The sequence below is a fragment of the Oncorhynchus masou genome, chromosome 27 (genome assembly GCF_036934945.1).
Source record: "Oncorhynchus masou masou isolate Uvic2021 chromosome 27, UVic_Omas_1.1, whole genome shotgun sequence".
Taxonomy (NCBI): Eukaryota; Metazoa; Chordata; class Actinopteri; order Salmoniformes; family Salmonidae; genus Oncorhynchus; species Oncorhynchus masou.
Window position 1 is genome coordinate 65,635,125 of NC_088238.1, and position 17,090 is coordinate 65,652,214.

General features: G+C 48.0%; 1 protein-coding gene across 1 annotated transcript in view; it reads right to left on the reverse strand.

Moving 5' to 3' along the window:
- The window catches only part of nppcl2 (natriuretic peptide C-like 2), a 41,170-nt gene extending 30,819 nt beyond the window's left edge, over positions 1 to 10,351 (reverse strand). Inside the window, exon 1 of the mRNA XM_064939075.1 lies at positions 10,217 to 10,351. Within this exon, the coding sequence (XP_064795147.1) occupies positions 10,217 to 10,351 (135 nt within the window). The remainder of the gene's footprint in view (positions 1 to 10,216) is intronic.
- Positions 10,352 to 17,090: the final 6,739 nt, after the last annotated feature.

Genomic DNA, 17,090 nt, shown 5'->3' on the forward strand with positions numbered 1-17,090 from the left:
GGAGGACTCACTAAACAGAGAACATCCCTGGTCATCGCTAATGCCTCTGATCTGGATGACTCACTAAACAGAGAACATTCCTGGTCATCCCTACTGCCTCTGATCTGGAGGACTCACTAAAAAGAGAACATCCCTGGTTATCCCTACTGTCACTTATCTGGAGGACTCACTTATCAAGAGAACATCCTTGGTCATCCCTACTGTCTCTGATTTGGAGGACTCACTTATCAAGAGAACATAACTGGTCATCCCTACTGCCTCTGATCTGGAGGACTCACTAAACAGAAAACATCCCTGGTCATCCCTTCTGCCTCTGATCTGGAGGACTCACTAAACAGAGAACATCCCTGGTCGTCCCTACTGCCTCTGATCTGGAGGACTCACTAAAAAGAGAACATCCCTGGTCATCCCTACTGTCTCTGATCTGGAGGACTCACAAAACAGAGAACATCCCTGGTCATCCCTACTGTCTCTTATCTGGAGGACTCACTTATCAAGAGAACATCCCTGGTCATCCCTACTGTCTCTGATCTGGAGGACTCATTTACCAAGAGAACATATCTGGTCGTCCCAACTGTCTCTGATCTGGAGGACTCACTAAACAGAGAACATCCCTGGTCATCTCTACTGTCTCTGATCTGGAGGACTCACTAAACATAGAACATCCCTGGTCATCCCTACTGCCTCTGATCTGGAGGACTAACTAAACAGAGAACATCCCTGGTCATCCCTACTGTCTCTTAACTGGAGGACTCACTTATCAAGAGAACATCCCTGGTCATCCCTACTGTCTCTGATCTGGAGGACTCACTTATCAAGAGAACATCCCTGGTCATCCCTATTGCCTCTGATCTGGAGGACTCACTAAAAAGAGAACATCCCTGGTCATCCCTACTGCCTCTGATCTGGAGGACTCACTAAACAGAGAACATCCCTGGTTATCCCTACTGTCACTTATCTGGAGGACTCACTTATCAAGAGAACATCCTTGGTCATCCCTACTGTCTCTGATTTGGAGGACTCACTTATCAAGAGAACATAACTGGTCATCCCTACTGCCTCTGATCTGGAGGACTCACTACACAGAAAACATCCCTGGTCATCCCTACTGCCTCTGATCTGGAGGACTCACTAAACAGAGAACATCCCTGGTCGTCCCTACTGCCTCTGATCTGGAGGACTCACTAAACAGAGAACTTCCCAGGTCGTCCCTACTGTCTCTGATCTGGAGGACTCACTAAACAGAGAACATCCCTGGTTGTCTCTACTGTCTCTGATCTGGAGGACTCACTAAACAGAGAAACTCCCTGGTCGCCCCTACTGCCTCTGATCTAGAGGACTCACTTATCAAGAGAACATCCCTGGTCGTCTCTACTGTCTCTGATCTGGAGGACTCACTAAACAGAGAACACCCCATGTCGTTTCTACTGTCTCTGATCTGGAGGACTCACTAAACAGAGAACATCCCTGGTCATCCCTACTGCCTCTGATCTGGAGGACTCACTAAACGGAGAACATCCCTGGTCATCGCTACTGCCTCTGATCTGGAGGACTCACTTAACAGAGAACATCCCTGGTCATCCCTACTGCCTCTGATCTGGAGGACTCACTAAACAGAGAACATCCCTGGTCATCCCTACTCCCTCTGATCTGGAGGACTCACTAAACAGAGAACATCCCTGGTCATCCCTACTGCCTCTGATCTGGAGGACTCACTAAACAGAGAACATCCCTGGTCATCCCTACTGCCTCTGATCTGGAGGACTCACTTATCAAGAGAACATCCCTGGTCATCCCTACTGCCTCTGATCTGGAGGACTCACTAAAAAGAGAACATCCCTGGTCATCCCTACTGCCTCTGATCTGGAGGACTCACAAAACAGAGAACATCCCTGGTCATCCCTACTGTCTCTTATCTGGAGGACTCACTTATCAAGAGAACATCCCTGGTCATCCCTACTGTCTCTGATCTGGAGGACTAATTTACCAAGAGAACATCCCTGGTCATCCCTACTGTCTCTGATCTGGAAGACTCACTTATCAAGAGAACATCCCTGGTCATCACTAATGCCTCTGATCTGGAGGACTCACTAAACAGAGAACATCCCTGGTCATCGCTAATGCCTCTGATCTGGAGGACTCACTAAACAGGGAACATCCCTGGTCATACCTACTGCCTCTGATCTGGAGGACTCACTAAACAGAGAACATCCCTGGTCATCCCTACTGCCTCTGATCTGGAGGACTCACTAAACGGAGAACGTCCCTGGTCATCGCTACTGCCTCTGATCTGGAGGACTCACTTAACAGAGAACATCCCTGGTCATCCTTACTGCCTCTGATCTGGAGGACTCACTAAACAGAGAACATCCCTGGTCATCGCTAATGCCTCTGATCTGGAGGACTCACTAAACAGAGAACATCCCTGGTCATCCCTACTGCCTCTGATCTGGAGGACTCACTAAACAGAGAACATCCCTGGTCATCCCTACTGTCTCTTAACTGGAGGACTCACTTATCAAGAGAACATCCCTGGTCATCCCTACTGTCTCTGATCTGGAGGACTCACTTATCAAGAGAACATCCCTGGTCATCCTTTTTGCCTCTGATCTGGAGGACTCACTAAAAAGAGAACATCCCTGGTCATCCCTACTGCCTCTGATCTGGAGGACTCACTAAACAGAGAACATCCCTGGTTATCCCTACTGTCACTTATCTGGAGGACTCACTTATCAAGAGAACATCCTTGGTCATCCCTACTGTCTCTGATTTGGAGGACTCACTTATCAAGAGAACATAACTGGTCATCCCTACTGCCTCTGATCTGGAGGACTCACTAAACAGAGAACATCCCTGGTCATCCCTACTGCCTCTGATCTGGAGGACTCACTAAACAGAGAACATCCCTGGTCATCCCTACTGTCTCTGATCTGGAGGACTCACTAAACAGAGAACATCTCTGGTCGTCCCTACTGTCTCTGATCTGGAGGACTCACTTATCAAGAGAACATCCCTGTTCGTCCCTACTTCCTCTGATCTGGAGGACTCACTAAACAAAGAAAATCCCTGGTCATCTCTACTGTTACTGATCTGGAGGAATCACTAAACAGAGAACATCCCTGGTCATCCCTACTGCCTCTGATCTGGAGGACTCACTAAACAGAGAACATCCCTGGTCATCGCTAATGCCTCTGATCTGGATGACTCACTAAACAGAGAACATTCCTGGTCATCCCTACTGCCTCTGATCTGGAGGACTCACTAAAAGAGAACATCCCTGGTCATCCCTACTGCCTCTGATCTGGAGGACTCACTTAACAGAGAACATCCCTGGTCATCCCTACTGTCTCTGATCTGGAGGACTCACTTATCAAGAGAACATCCCTGGTCATCCCTACTGCCTCTGATCTGGAGGACTCACTAAAAGAGAACATCCCTGGTCATCCCTACTGCCTCTGATCTGGAGGACTCACAAAACAGAGAACATCCCTGGTCATCCCTACTGTCTCTTATCTGGAGGACTCACTTATCAAGAGAACATCCCTGGTCATCCCTACTGCCTCTGATCTGGAGGACTCACTAAAAAGAGAACATCCCTGGTCATCCCTACTGCCTCTGATCTGGAGGACTCACAAAACAGAGAACATCCCTGGTCATCCCTACTGTCTCTTATCTGGAGGACTCACTTATCAAGAGAACATCCCTGGTCATCCCTACTGTCTCTGATCTGGAGGACTCATTTACCAAGAGAACATATCTGGTCGTCCCAACTGTCTCTGATCTGGAGGACTCACTAAACAGAGAACATCCCTGGTCATCTCTACTGTCTCTGATCTGGAGGACTCACTAAACATAGAACATCCCTGGTCATCCCTACTGCCTCTGATCTGGAGGACTCACTAAACAGAGAACATCCCTGGTCATCCCTACTGTCTCTTAACTGGAGGACTCACTTATCAAGAGAACATCCCTGGTCATCCCTACTGTCTCTGATCTGGAGGACTCACTTATCAAGAGAACATCCCTGGTCATCCCTATTGCCTCTGATCTGGAGGACTCACTAAAAGAGAACATCCCTGGTCATCCCTACTGCCTCTGATCTGGAGGACTCACTAAACAGAGAACATCCCTGGTTATCCCTACTGTCACTTATCTGGAGGACTCACTTATCAAGAGAACATCCTTGGTCATCCCTACTGTCTCTGATTTGGAGGACTCACTTATCAAGAGAACATAACTGGTCATCCCTACTGCCTCTGATCTGGAGGACTCACTAAACAGAAAACATCCCTGGTCATCCCTTCTGCCTCTGATCTGGAGGACTCACTAAACAGAGAACATCCCTGGTCGTCCCTACTGCCTCTGATCTGGAGGACTCACTAAACAGAGAACTTCCCAGGTCGTCCCTACTGTCTCTGATCTGGAGGACTCACTAAACAGAGAACATCCCTGGTTGTCTCTACTGTCTCTGATCTGGAGGACTCACTAAACAGAGAAACTCCCTGGTCGTCCCTACTGCCTCTGATCTAGAGGACTCACTTATCAAGAGAACATCCCTGGTCGTCTCTACTGTCTCTGATCTGGAGGACTCACTAAACAGAGAACACCCCATGTCGTTTCTACTGTCTCTGATCTGGAGGACTCACTAAACAGAGAACATCCCTGGTCATCACAACTGCCTCTGATCTGGAGGACTCACTAAACGGAGAACATCCCTGGTCATCCCTACTGCCTCTGATCTGGAGGACTCACTAAACAGAGAACATCCCTGGTCATCCCTACTCCCTCTGATCTGGAGGACTCACTAAACAGAGAACACCCCATGTCGTTTCTACTGTCTCTGATCTGGAGGACTCACTTATCAAGAGAACATCCCTGGTCATCCCTACTGCCTCTGATCTGGAGGACTCACTAAACAGAGAACATCCCTGGTCATCGCTACTGCCTCTGATCTGGAGGACTCACTTAACAGAGAACATCCCTGGTCATCCCTACTGCCTCTGATCTGGAGGACTCACTAAACAGAGAACATCCCTGGTCATCCCTACTCCCTCTGATCTGGAGGACTCACTAAACAGAGAACATCCCTGGTCATCCCTACTGCCTCTGATCTGGAGGACTCACTAAACAGAGAACATCCCTGGTCATCCCTACTCCCTCTGATCTGGAGGACTCACTAAACAGAGAACATCCCTGGTCATCCCTACTGTCTCTGATCTGGAGGACTCACTTATCAAGAGAACATCCCTGGTCATCCCTACTGCCTCTGATCTGGAGGACTCACTAAAAAGAGAACATCCCTGGTCATCCCTACTGCCTCTGATCTGGAGGACTCACAAAACAGAGAACATCCCTGGTCATCCCTACTGTCTCTTATCTGGAGGACTCACTTATCAAGAGAACATCCCTGGTCATCCCTACTGTCTCTGATCTGGAGGACTAATTTACCAAGAGAACATCCCTGGTCATCCCTACTGTCTCTGATCTGGAAGACTCACTCATCAAGAGAACATCCCTGGTCATCACTAATGCCTCTGATCTGGAGGACTCACTAAACAGAGAACATCCCTGGTCATCGCTAATGCCTCTGATCTGGAGGACTCACTAAACAGGGAACATCCCTGGTCATACCTACTGCCTCTGATCTGGAGGACTCACTAAACAGAGAACATCCCTGGTCATCCCTACTGCCTCTGATCTGGAGGACTCACTAAACGGAGAACGTCCCTGGTCATCGCTACTGCCTCTGATCTGGAGGACTCACTTAACAGAGAACATCCCTGGTCATCCCTACTGCCTCTGATCTGGAGGACTCACTAAACAGAGAACATCCCTGGTCATCCCTACTCCCTCTGATCTGGAGGACTCACTAAACAGAGAACATCTCTGGTCAAACCTACTGTCTCCTATCTGGAGGACTCACGTATCAAGAGAACATCCCTGGTCATCAATACTGTCTCTGATCTGGAGGATTCACTAAACAGAGAACATCCCTGGTTATCCCTACTGTCTCTGATCTGGAGGACTCACTAAACAGAGAACATCCCTGGTCATCCCTACTGCCTCTGATCTGGAGGACTCACTAAACAGAGAACATCCCTGGTCGTCCCTACTGTCTCTGATCTGGAGGACTCACTAAACAGAGAACATCCCTGGTCGTCCCTACTGTCTCTGATCTGGAGGACTCACAAAACAGAGAACATCCCTGGTCGTCTCTACTGTCTCTGATCTGGAGGACTCACTAAACAGAGAACATCCCTGTTCATCCCTGCTGTCTTTGATCTGGAGGACTCACTTATCAAGAGAACATCCCTGGTCATCCCTACTGCCTCTGATCTGGAGGACTCACTAAACAGAGAACATCCCTGGTCATCGCTACTGCCTCTGATCTGGAGGACTCACTAAACAGAGAACATCCCTGGTCATCCCTACTGTCTCTGATCTGGATGAATCACTTATCAAGAGAACATCCCTGGTCGTTCCTACTCTCTCTGATCTGGAGGACTGAATTATCAAGAGAACATCCCTGGTCATCCCTACGGTCTCTGATCTGGAGGACTCACTAAACAGAGAACATCCCTGGTCATCCCGACTGTCACTGATCTGGAGAACTCACTAAACAGAGAACATCCCTGGTCATCCCTACTGCCTCTGATCTGGAGGACTCACTAAACAGAGAACATCCCTGGTCATCCCTACTGTATCTGATCTGGAGGACTCACTAAACAGAGAACATCCCTGGTCATCCCTACTGCCTCTTATCTGGAGGACTCACTAAACAGAGAACATCCCTGGTCATCCCTACTGTCTGTGATCTGGAGGACTCACTAAACAGAGAACATCCCTGGTCGTCTCTACTGTCTCTGATCTTGAAGACTCACTAAACAGAGAACATCCCTGGTCATCCCTACTGTCTCTGATCTGGAGGACTCACAAAACATAGAACATCCCTGGTCATCCCTACTTGCCTCTGATCTGGAGGACTCACTAAACAGAGAACATCCCTGGTCATTCCTACTGTCTCTGATCTGGAGGACTCACTTATCAAGAGAACATACCTGGTCATCCCTACTGCATCTGATCTGGTGGGCTCACTAAACAGAGAACAACCCTGGTCATCCCTACTGTCTCTGATCTGGAGGACTCACAAAACATAGAACATACCTGGTCATCCCTACTGCCTCTGATCTGGTGGGCTCACTAAACAGAGAACAACCCTGGTCATCCCTACTGTCTCTGATCTGGAGTACTCACAAAACATAGAACATCCCTGGTCATCCCTACTTGCCTCTGATCTGGAGGATTCACTAAACAGAGAACATCCCTGGTCGTCTCCACTGTCTCTGATCTGGAGGACTCACAAAACATAGAACATCCCTGGTCATCCCTACTCCCTCTGATCTGGAGGACTCACTAAACAGAGAACATCTCTGGTCAAACCTACTGTCTCCTATCTGGAGGACTCACTTATCAAGAGAACATCCCTGGTCATCAATACTGTCTCTGATCTGGAGGATTCACTAAACAGAGAACATCCCTGGTTATCCCTACTGTCTCTGATCTGGAGGACTCACTAAACAGAGAACATCCCTGGTCATCCCTACTGCCTCTGATCTGGAGGACTCACTAAACAGAGAACATCCCTGGTCGTCCCTACTGTCTCTGATCTGGAGGACTCACTAAACAGAGAACATCCCTGGTCGTCCCTACTGTCTCTGATCTGGAGGACTCACAAAACAGAGAACATCCCTGGTCGTCTCTACTGTCTCTGATCTGGAGGACTCACTAAACAGAGAACATCCCTGGTCATCCCGACTGTCACCGATCTGGAGGACTCACAAAACAGAGAACATCCCTGGTCATCCCTACTGCCTCTGATCTGGAGGACTCACTAAACAGAGAACATCCCTGGTCATCCCTACTGTCTCTGATCTGGATGACTCACTTATCAAGAGAACATCCCTGGTCGTTCCTACTCTCTCTGATCTGGAGGACTGAATTATCAAGAGAACATCCCTGGTCATCCCTACGGTCTCTGATCTGGAGGACTCACTAAACAGAGAACATCCCTGGTCATCCCGACTGTCACTGATCTGGAGAACTCACTAAACAGAGAACATCCCTGGTCATCCCTACTGCCTCTGATTTGGAGGACTCACTAAACAGAGAACATCCCTGGTCATCCCTACTGCATCTGATCTGGAGGACTCACTAAACAGAGAACATCCCTGGTCATCCCTACTGCCTCTTATCTGGAGGACTCACTAAACAGAGAACATCCCTGGTCATCCCTACTGTCTATGATCTGGAGGACTCACTAAACAGAGAACATCCCTGGTCGTCTCTACTGTCTCTGATCTTGAAGACTCACTAAACAGAGAACATCCCTGGTCATCCCTACTGTCTCTGATCTGGAGGACTCACAAAACATAGAACATCCCTGGTCATCCCTACTTGCCTCTGATCTGGAGGACTCACTAAACAGAGAACATCCCTGGTCATTCCTACTGTCTCTGATCTGGAGGACTCACTTATCAAGAGAACATACCTGGTCATCCCTACTGCCTCTGATCTGGTGGGCTCACTAAACAGAGAACAACCCTGGTCATCCCTACTGTCTCTGATCTGGAGGACTCACAAAACATAGAACATACCTGGTCATCCCTACTGCCTCTGATCTGGTGGGCTCACTAAACAGAGAACAACCCTGGTCATCCCTACTGTCTCTGATCTGGAGTACTCACAAAACATAGAACATCCCTGGTCATCCCTACTTGCCTCTGATCTGGAGGATTCACTAAACAGAGAACATCCCTGGTCGTCTCCACTGTCTCTGATCTGGAGGACTCACTAAACAGAGAACATCCCTGGTCATTCTTACTGCCTCTGAATAGGATTACTCACTTATCAAGAGAACATCCCTGGTCATCCCTACTGTCTCTGATCTGGAGGACTCACTTATCAAGAGAACATCCCTGGTCATCCCGACTGTCTCTGATCTGGAGGACTCACTAAACAGAGAACATCCCTGGTCATCCCTACTGTCTCTGATCTGGAGGACTCACTAAACAGAGAACATCCCTGGTCGTCTCTACTGTCTCTGATCTGGAGGACTCACTAAACAGAGAACATCCCTGGTCATTCTTACTGCCTCTGAATAGGAGGACTCACTAAACAGAGAACATCCCTGGTCGTCTCTACTGTCTCTGATCTGGAGGACTCACTAAACAGAGAACATCCCTGGTCGTCTCTACTGTCTCTGATCTGGAGGACTCACTAAACAGAGAACATCCCTGGTCATTCTTATGCCTCTGAATAGGAGGACTCACTTATCAAGAGAACATCCCTGGTCATCCCTACTGCCTCTGATCTGGTGGGCTCACTAAACAGATAACAACCCTGTTCATCCCTACTTGCCTCTGATCTGGAGGACTCACTAAACACATGCTTCGTTTGTAAATGATGTCTGAGTGTTGGAGCATGCCCCTGGCTTTCTGTAATTAATAAAACAAGACAATTGTCTACTTTGCTCAATATAAGGAATTTTAAATTATTTACACTTTGACTTTTGATACACTAAATATATTTAAAACGAAATACTTTTAGACTTTTACTCAAGTAGTATTTTACTGGGTGACTTTCACTTTTACTTGAGTCATTTTCTATTACGGTATCTTTACTTTTACTCAAGTATGACAATTGGGTACTTTTTCCACCACTGTAAAGGAGTCTCTCTGTCCCCCTAGCATCTCACCTGGTTCTCAAACACCTCCACTGTAAAGGAGTCTCTCTGTCCCCCTAGCATCTCACCTGGTTCTCAAACACCTCCACTGTAAAGGAGTCTCTCTGTCCCCCTAGCATCTCACCTGGTTCTCAAACACCTCCACTGTAAAGGAGTCTCTCTGTCCCCCTAGCATCTCACCTTTTTCTCAAACACCTCCACTGTAAAGGAGTCTCTCTGTCCCCCTAGCATCTCACCTGGTTCTCAAACACCTCCACTGTAGGACATGTGCCCTGCACATATTTCACCCAGCATTCTCTCTCTCCCTCTCAGCTCTACTAAGGTCCTGTTGTGTTGTCTGGCCTTGAACCAACATGAGACAGTGTAACTTAACACAACACTGGTACATCCTCCCTGGGTCCATATTCACAAAGCATCTCAGAGTAGGATCAGATCCTCTTTGACGGGCCCTCGGGTGTTGGTAAAGGCACTTACCTGTGTGTCGTGTTTCCGAGGTGATGGTCGGGGCAAGGGTTGGGACGAGAGTCGAGACTCCACACTCAGTGACAGAGAGGAGAGGAGGATGAGGAGGAGAAGGGTACGGGTGGAAGAAGAAGATGAAGCAGCCATCTTTGTTTGAGAAGAAAAAGTAAAAAAACAAAAAAGGTCAAAATAATAAATGATATTGTTCTTCAGGAGAATAGATAATAATAATAATACTGAGTGGAATCCGTAGGAAAAACAATTCCTTGTCTCTTCGAGTAGTAATCCAACCGGTTACTTTTTCCTAAAAGTTGTTTTAAAGTAGTAATTAGGATCTTTTAATGTTGTTTTCTTGGTTCGTCTAAGATCTCTTCTTTATCCTGAAGAGTCAGGATGTGTCTGTATGTGAACTGAGCAGGGATTAGGTTATAAACAAGAACGCTGTGATGTCACACATTCTGCTGCGTTACCCCTGGAGACGAGGAACCCCGAAATGACACGACACACCCCTTCACCACCGTTACCTAGACTACATCCTTCTCTTTACATTATGGACTGTTAATTAACAGGTCCCCACCGTTACCTAGACTACATCCTTCTCTTTACATTATGGACTGTTAACAGGTCACCACCGTTACCTAGACTACATCCTTCTCTTTACATTATGGACTGTTAACAGGTCCCCACCGTTACCTAGACTACATCCTTCTCTTTACATTATGTTTTGTTAACAGGTCACCACCGTTACCTAGCCTACATCCTTCTCTTTACATTATGGACTGTTAACAGGCCACCACCGTTAACTAGACTACATCCTTCTCTTTACATTATGTTTTGTTAACAGGTCACCACCGTTACCTAGACTACATCCTTCTCTTTACATTATGGACTGTTAACAGGTCCCCACCGTTACCTAGACTACATCCTTCTCTTTACATTATGGACTGTTAACAGGTCACCACCGTTACCTAGACTACATCCTTCTCTTTACATTATGGACTGTTAACAGGTCCCCACCGTTACCTAGACTACATCCTTCTCTTTACATTATGGACTGTTAATTAACAGGTCCCCACCGTTACCTAGACTACATCCTTCTCTTTACATTATGGACTGTTAACAGGTCACCACCGTTACCTAGACTACATCCTTCTCTTTACATTATGGACTGTTAACAGGTCACCACCGTTACCTAGACTACATCCTTCTCTTTACGTTATGGACTGTTAACAGGTCACCACCGTTACCTAGACTACATCCTTCTCTTTACATTATGGACTGTTAACAGGTCACCACCGTTACCTAGACTACATCCTTCTCTTTACATTATGGACTGTTAACAGGTCCCCACCGTTACCTAGACTACATCCTTCTCTTTACATTATGGACTGTTAACAGGTCACCACCGTTACCTAGACTACATCCTTCTCTTTACATTATGGACTGTTAACAGGTCCCCACCGTTACCTAGACTACATCCTTCTCTTTACATTATGGACTGTTAACAGGTCACCACCGTTACCTAGACTACATCCTTCTCTTTACATTATGGACTGTTAACAGGTCACCACCGTTACCTAGACTACATCCTTCTCTTTACATTATGGACTGTTAACAGGTCACCACCGTTACCTAGACTACATCCTTCTCTTTACATTATGGACTGTTAACAGGTCACCACCGTTACCTAGACTACATCCTTCTCTTTACATTATGGACTGTTAACAGGTCACCACCGTTACCTAGCCTACATCCTTCTCTTTACATTATGGACTGTTAACAGGTCCCCACCGTTACCTAGACTACATCCTTCTCTTTACATTATGGACTGTTAACAGGTCACCACCGTTACCTAGACTACATCCTTCTCTTTACATTATGGACTGTTAACAGGTCCCCACCGTTACCTAGACTACATCCTTCTCTTTACATTATGGACTGTTAACAGGTCCCCACCGTTACCTAGACTACATCCTTCTCTTTACATTATGGACTGTTAACAGGTCCCCACCGTTACCTAGACTACATCCTTCTCTTTACATTATGGACTGTTAACAGGTCACCACCGTTACCTAGACTACATCCTTCTCTTTACATTATGGACTGTTAACAGGCCACCACCGTTACCTAGACTACATCCTTCTCTTTACATTATGGACTGTTAACAGGTCCCCACCGTTACCTAGACTACATCCTTCTCTTTACATTATGGACTGTTAACAGGTCCCCACCGTTACCTAGACTACATCCTTCTCTTTACATTATGGACTGTTAACAGGTCACCACCGTTACCTAGACTACATCCTTCTCTTTACATTATGGACTGTTAACAGGTCCCCACCGTTACCTAGACTACATCCTTCTCTTTACATTATGGACTGTTAACAGGTCACCACCGTTACCTAGACTACATCCTTCTCTTTACATTATGGACTGTTAACAGGTCCCCACCGTTACCTAGACTACATCCTTCTCTTTACATTATGGACTGTTACCAGGTCACCACCGTTACCTAGACTACATGCTTCTCTTTACATTATGGACTGTTAACAGGTCACCACCGTTACCTAGACTACATCCTTCTCTTTACATTATGGACTGTTACCAGGCCCGTGGACAGGCCCATACAGAAACAGGAGATATACTAGTGTCCTGTCCAGGGGGTGTCCTGTACATCAAGCTGTCTCTCTACAGAAACAGGAGATAGGGTCATTACCTGCCGTATGGGCCATTCTGGCCGGTACAACACTCCCTTATTTACTCATCTGACCAGAGTGGCAGCATGTTTTAGACAGAGCACCATAGGTCAGTTCGTAGTCTGTCGCTGCCCTCTCCTTTCTCTTCTGTCCATCCTGGGTTCTGACCCTAATAAAGACAGAGCTCACTACAAACCTCTCAGTAGGAAAACCATCTATAAACACCCCCAAGCCCTAGTGACCCCTGACCTTCTTGGTTCCGCCCCTTGTAAAGTGTTCCCTGGGAAACTCTGTCGTCTGCGGAATTATTTCCTCCTGAGGGGGAGTGGCCACAGGGTTACACACACACTGCTGTCACCATGGTGATAGGATAGGTGAGACCCCTAACGTAGAGAGAGAGAACAGGGAGATGGATAGAGAGAGCGAGAGAGAGAGACTGTGTTTTGGTTTGTAGGGGTTAAGGAGCGTGTATCTCTGCAGTAAACAGTTTAAAACAAGCTAAAATAGAAACAGTCCTTTCTACCTCCTGCCTAGTTTCAATACGCTCTACTAGACTATAACCCACGAGTTGAGCTCAGAGGCTGTGTGCTTGGACAACGTGTGTGTCTGTGTGTGTGTGTTGCTTGCGTCGGTGTTGACGTCAGAGGACCTTACTGAATGGGGGAGACTGTGGGGATGGAGAGGGGTGGTGTGTGTGTGTGTGTGTGTGTGTGTGTGTGTGTGTGTGTGTGTGTGTAGTTTTCACCCCTCGTTAGCCCCAGACCTGGTGATGGATGAGCCGTCTCACTGTCTGGATCAGTACCCTGCTACTCTGACGCACACTGCATACTGCACACCCTGGGAGAACACACACCCTGGGAGAACACACCCTGGGAGAACACACCCTGGGAGAACACACACCCTGGGAGAACACACACCCTGGGAGAACACACACCCTGGGAGAACACACCCTGGGAGAACACACACCCTGGGAGAACACACCCTGTCCCTGGGAGAACACACACCCTGTCCCTGGGAGAATACACACCCTGTCCCTGGGAGAATACACACCCTGTCCCTGGGAGAACACACACCCTGGGAGAACACACACCCTGGGAGAACACACCCTGGGAGAACACACACCCTGGGAGAACACACACCGTCCCTGGGAGAACACACCCTGGGAGAACACACCCTGGGAGAACACACACCCTGGGAGAACACACACCGTCCCTGGGAGAACACACACCCTGGGAGAACACACACCCTGGGAGAACACACACCGTCCCTGGGAGAACACACACCCTGGGAGAACACACACCCTGGGAGAACACACACCGTCCCTGGGAGAACACACACCGTCCCTGGGAGAACACACACCCTGGGAGAACACACACCCTGGGAGAACACACACCCTGGGAGAACACACACCGTCCCTGGGAGAACACACACCTTGGGAGAACACACACCGTCCCTGGGAGAACACACACCCTGGGAGAACACACACCCTGGGAGAACACACCCTGGGAGAACACACACCCTGGGAGAACACACACCCTGGGAGAACACACCCTGGGAGAACACACACCCTGGGAGAACACACACCGTCCCTGGGAGAACACACACCCTGGGAGAACACACACCGTCCCTGGGAGAACACACACCCTGGGAGAACACACACCCTGTCCCTGGGAGAACACACACCCTGGGAGAACACACACCGTCCCTGGGAGAACACACACCCTGGGAGAACACACACCCTGTCAACTACTGACTGACATACACACACACATAGATTGGAGTCATGTTGACTCCAGGGATGCCGGCCCATGTTGACTCCAGGGATGCTGGTCCATGTTGACTCCAGGGATGCCGGCCCATGTTGACTCCAGGGATGCTGGTCCATGTTGACTCCAGGGATGCCGGCCCATGTTGACTCCAGGGATGCTGGTCCATGTTGACTCCAGGGATGCTGGCCCATGTTGACTCCAGGGATGCTGGCCCATGTTGACTCCAGGGATGCTGGCCCATGTTGACTCCAATGCTTCCCACAGTTGCCAAATTGGCTGGATGTCCTTTGGGTGGTGGACCATTCTTGATAAACACAGGAAACTGTTGAGTATGAATAAAACCCAGCAGCGTTGCAGTTCTTGACACTCAACCATTGGACCTGACACCTACTACCATACCCCGTTCAAATGGCCTTAAATATTTTGTCTTGCCCATTCACCCTCTGAATGGCACACACACAATCCATGTCTCAATTGTCTCAAGGCTTAAAAATCCTTCTTTAACCCGTCTCCTCCCCTTCTACTTGGACTGTCAGATTGAATTCATCCATCTTCTTACGACCCCCCTACAGCCGCCCAATACACACCCTTCGTGGCTTCATGGTGAAAGAGGATGTTTCTGGTTTTCAGGGACACAGCTTTATCAATCTAACTTCCGTTTCCCTGCCCCATGTTACGCCTGATATGTGAAGCGGGTGTGAAGATGTCTCGGACCGTTGAGCATCGCTAAGCAACAGGTGGAGTCAAACCCAAACGCTTAACTCTGTTTCATTGTCACTGCGCCATTGACGTCAGAGGGTGTGAGCGTGTGTGTGGAAACGATATAGAGATGGACTCTGACTGATTGACTTATTACGTCTGGGGCGTGGTTTAACAGTATGGGGGAGTGTTCAACAGTGAAAGATGATCTATCATTGGTGGGTTTGGGATGACCATACCAAATCTATCCCCCTATACCAGACACCACTAGTTCAGTCCCCCTATACCAGACACCACTAGTTCTATCCCCCTATACCAGACACCACTAGTTCTATCCCACTATACCAGACACTACTAGTTCTATCCCACTATACACCACTAAATCTATCCCCCTATACCAGACACCACTAGTTCTATCCCACTATACCAGACACCACTAGTTCTATCCCACTATACACCACTAGTTATATACCCCTATACCAGACACCACTAGTTCTATCCCACTATACCAGACACCACTAGTTCTATCCCACTATACACCACTAGTTATATACCCCTATACCAGACATCACTAGTTCAGTCCCCCTATACCAGACACCACTAGTTCAGTCTCCCTATACTAGACACCACTAGTTCTATCCCTCTATACCAGGCACCACACGTTCTATCCCCCTATACCAGACACCACTAGTTCTATCCCCCTATACCAGACACCACTAGTTCTATCCCCCTATACCAGACACCACTAGTTCTATCCCCCTATACCACAAACACCACTAGTTCTATCCCCCTATACCAGACATCACTAGTTCTGTCCCACTATACCAGACACCACTAGTTCTGCCCCCCTATACTAGACACCACTAGTTAAGTTCCCCTATACCAGACACCACTAGTTCTGTCCCACTATACCAGACACCACTAGTTCTGCCCCCCTATACTAGACACCACTAGTTAAGTTCCCCTATACCAGACACCACTAGTTCTATCCCCCTATACAAGACACCACTAGTTCTATCCGCCTATACCAGACACCACTAGTTCTATCCCCCTATACCAGACACCACTAGTTCTATCCCCCTATACCAGACACCACTAGTTCTATCCCCCTATACCAGACACCACTAGTTAAGTTCCCCTATACCAGACACCACTAGTTCTATCCCCCTACACCAGACACCACTAGTTCTATCCCCCTATACTAGACACCACTAGTTCTATCCCCCTATACCAGACACCACTAATTCTATCCCCCTATACCAGACACCACTAGTTCTATCCCCCTATACCAGACACCACTAGTTCTATCCGCCTATACCAGACACCACTAGTTCTATCCGCCTATACACCACTAGTTCTATCCCCCTATACCAGACACCACTAGTTCAGTCCCCCTACACCAGACACCACTAGTTCTATCCCCCTATACCAGACACCACTAGTTCTATCCCCCTATACCAGACACCACTAGTTCTATCCGCCTATACCAGACACCACTAGTTCTATCCCCCTATACACCACTAGTTCTATCCCCCTATACCAGACACCACTAGTTCTATCCGCCTATACCAGACACCACTAGTTCTATCCCCCTATACACCACTAGTTCTATCCCCCTATACCAGACACCACTAGTTCTATCCCCCTATACCAGACACCACTAGTTCTATCCCCCTATACACCACTAGTTCTATCCCCCTATACCAGACACCACTAGTTCTA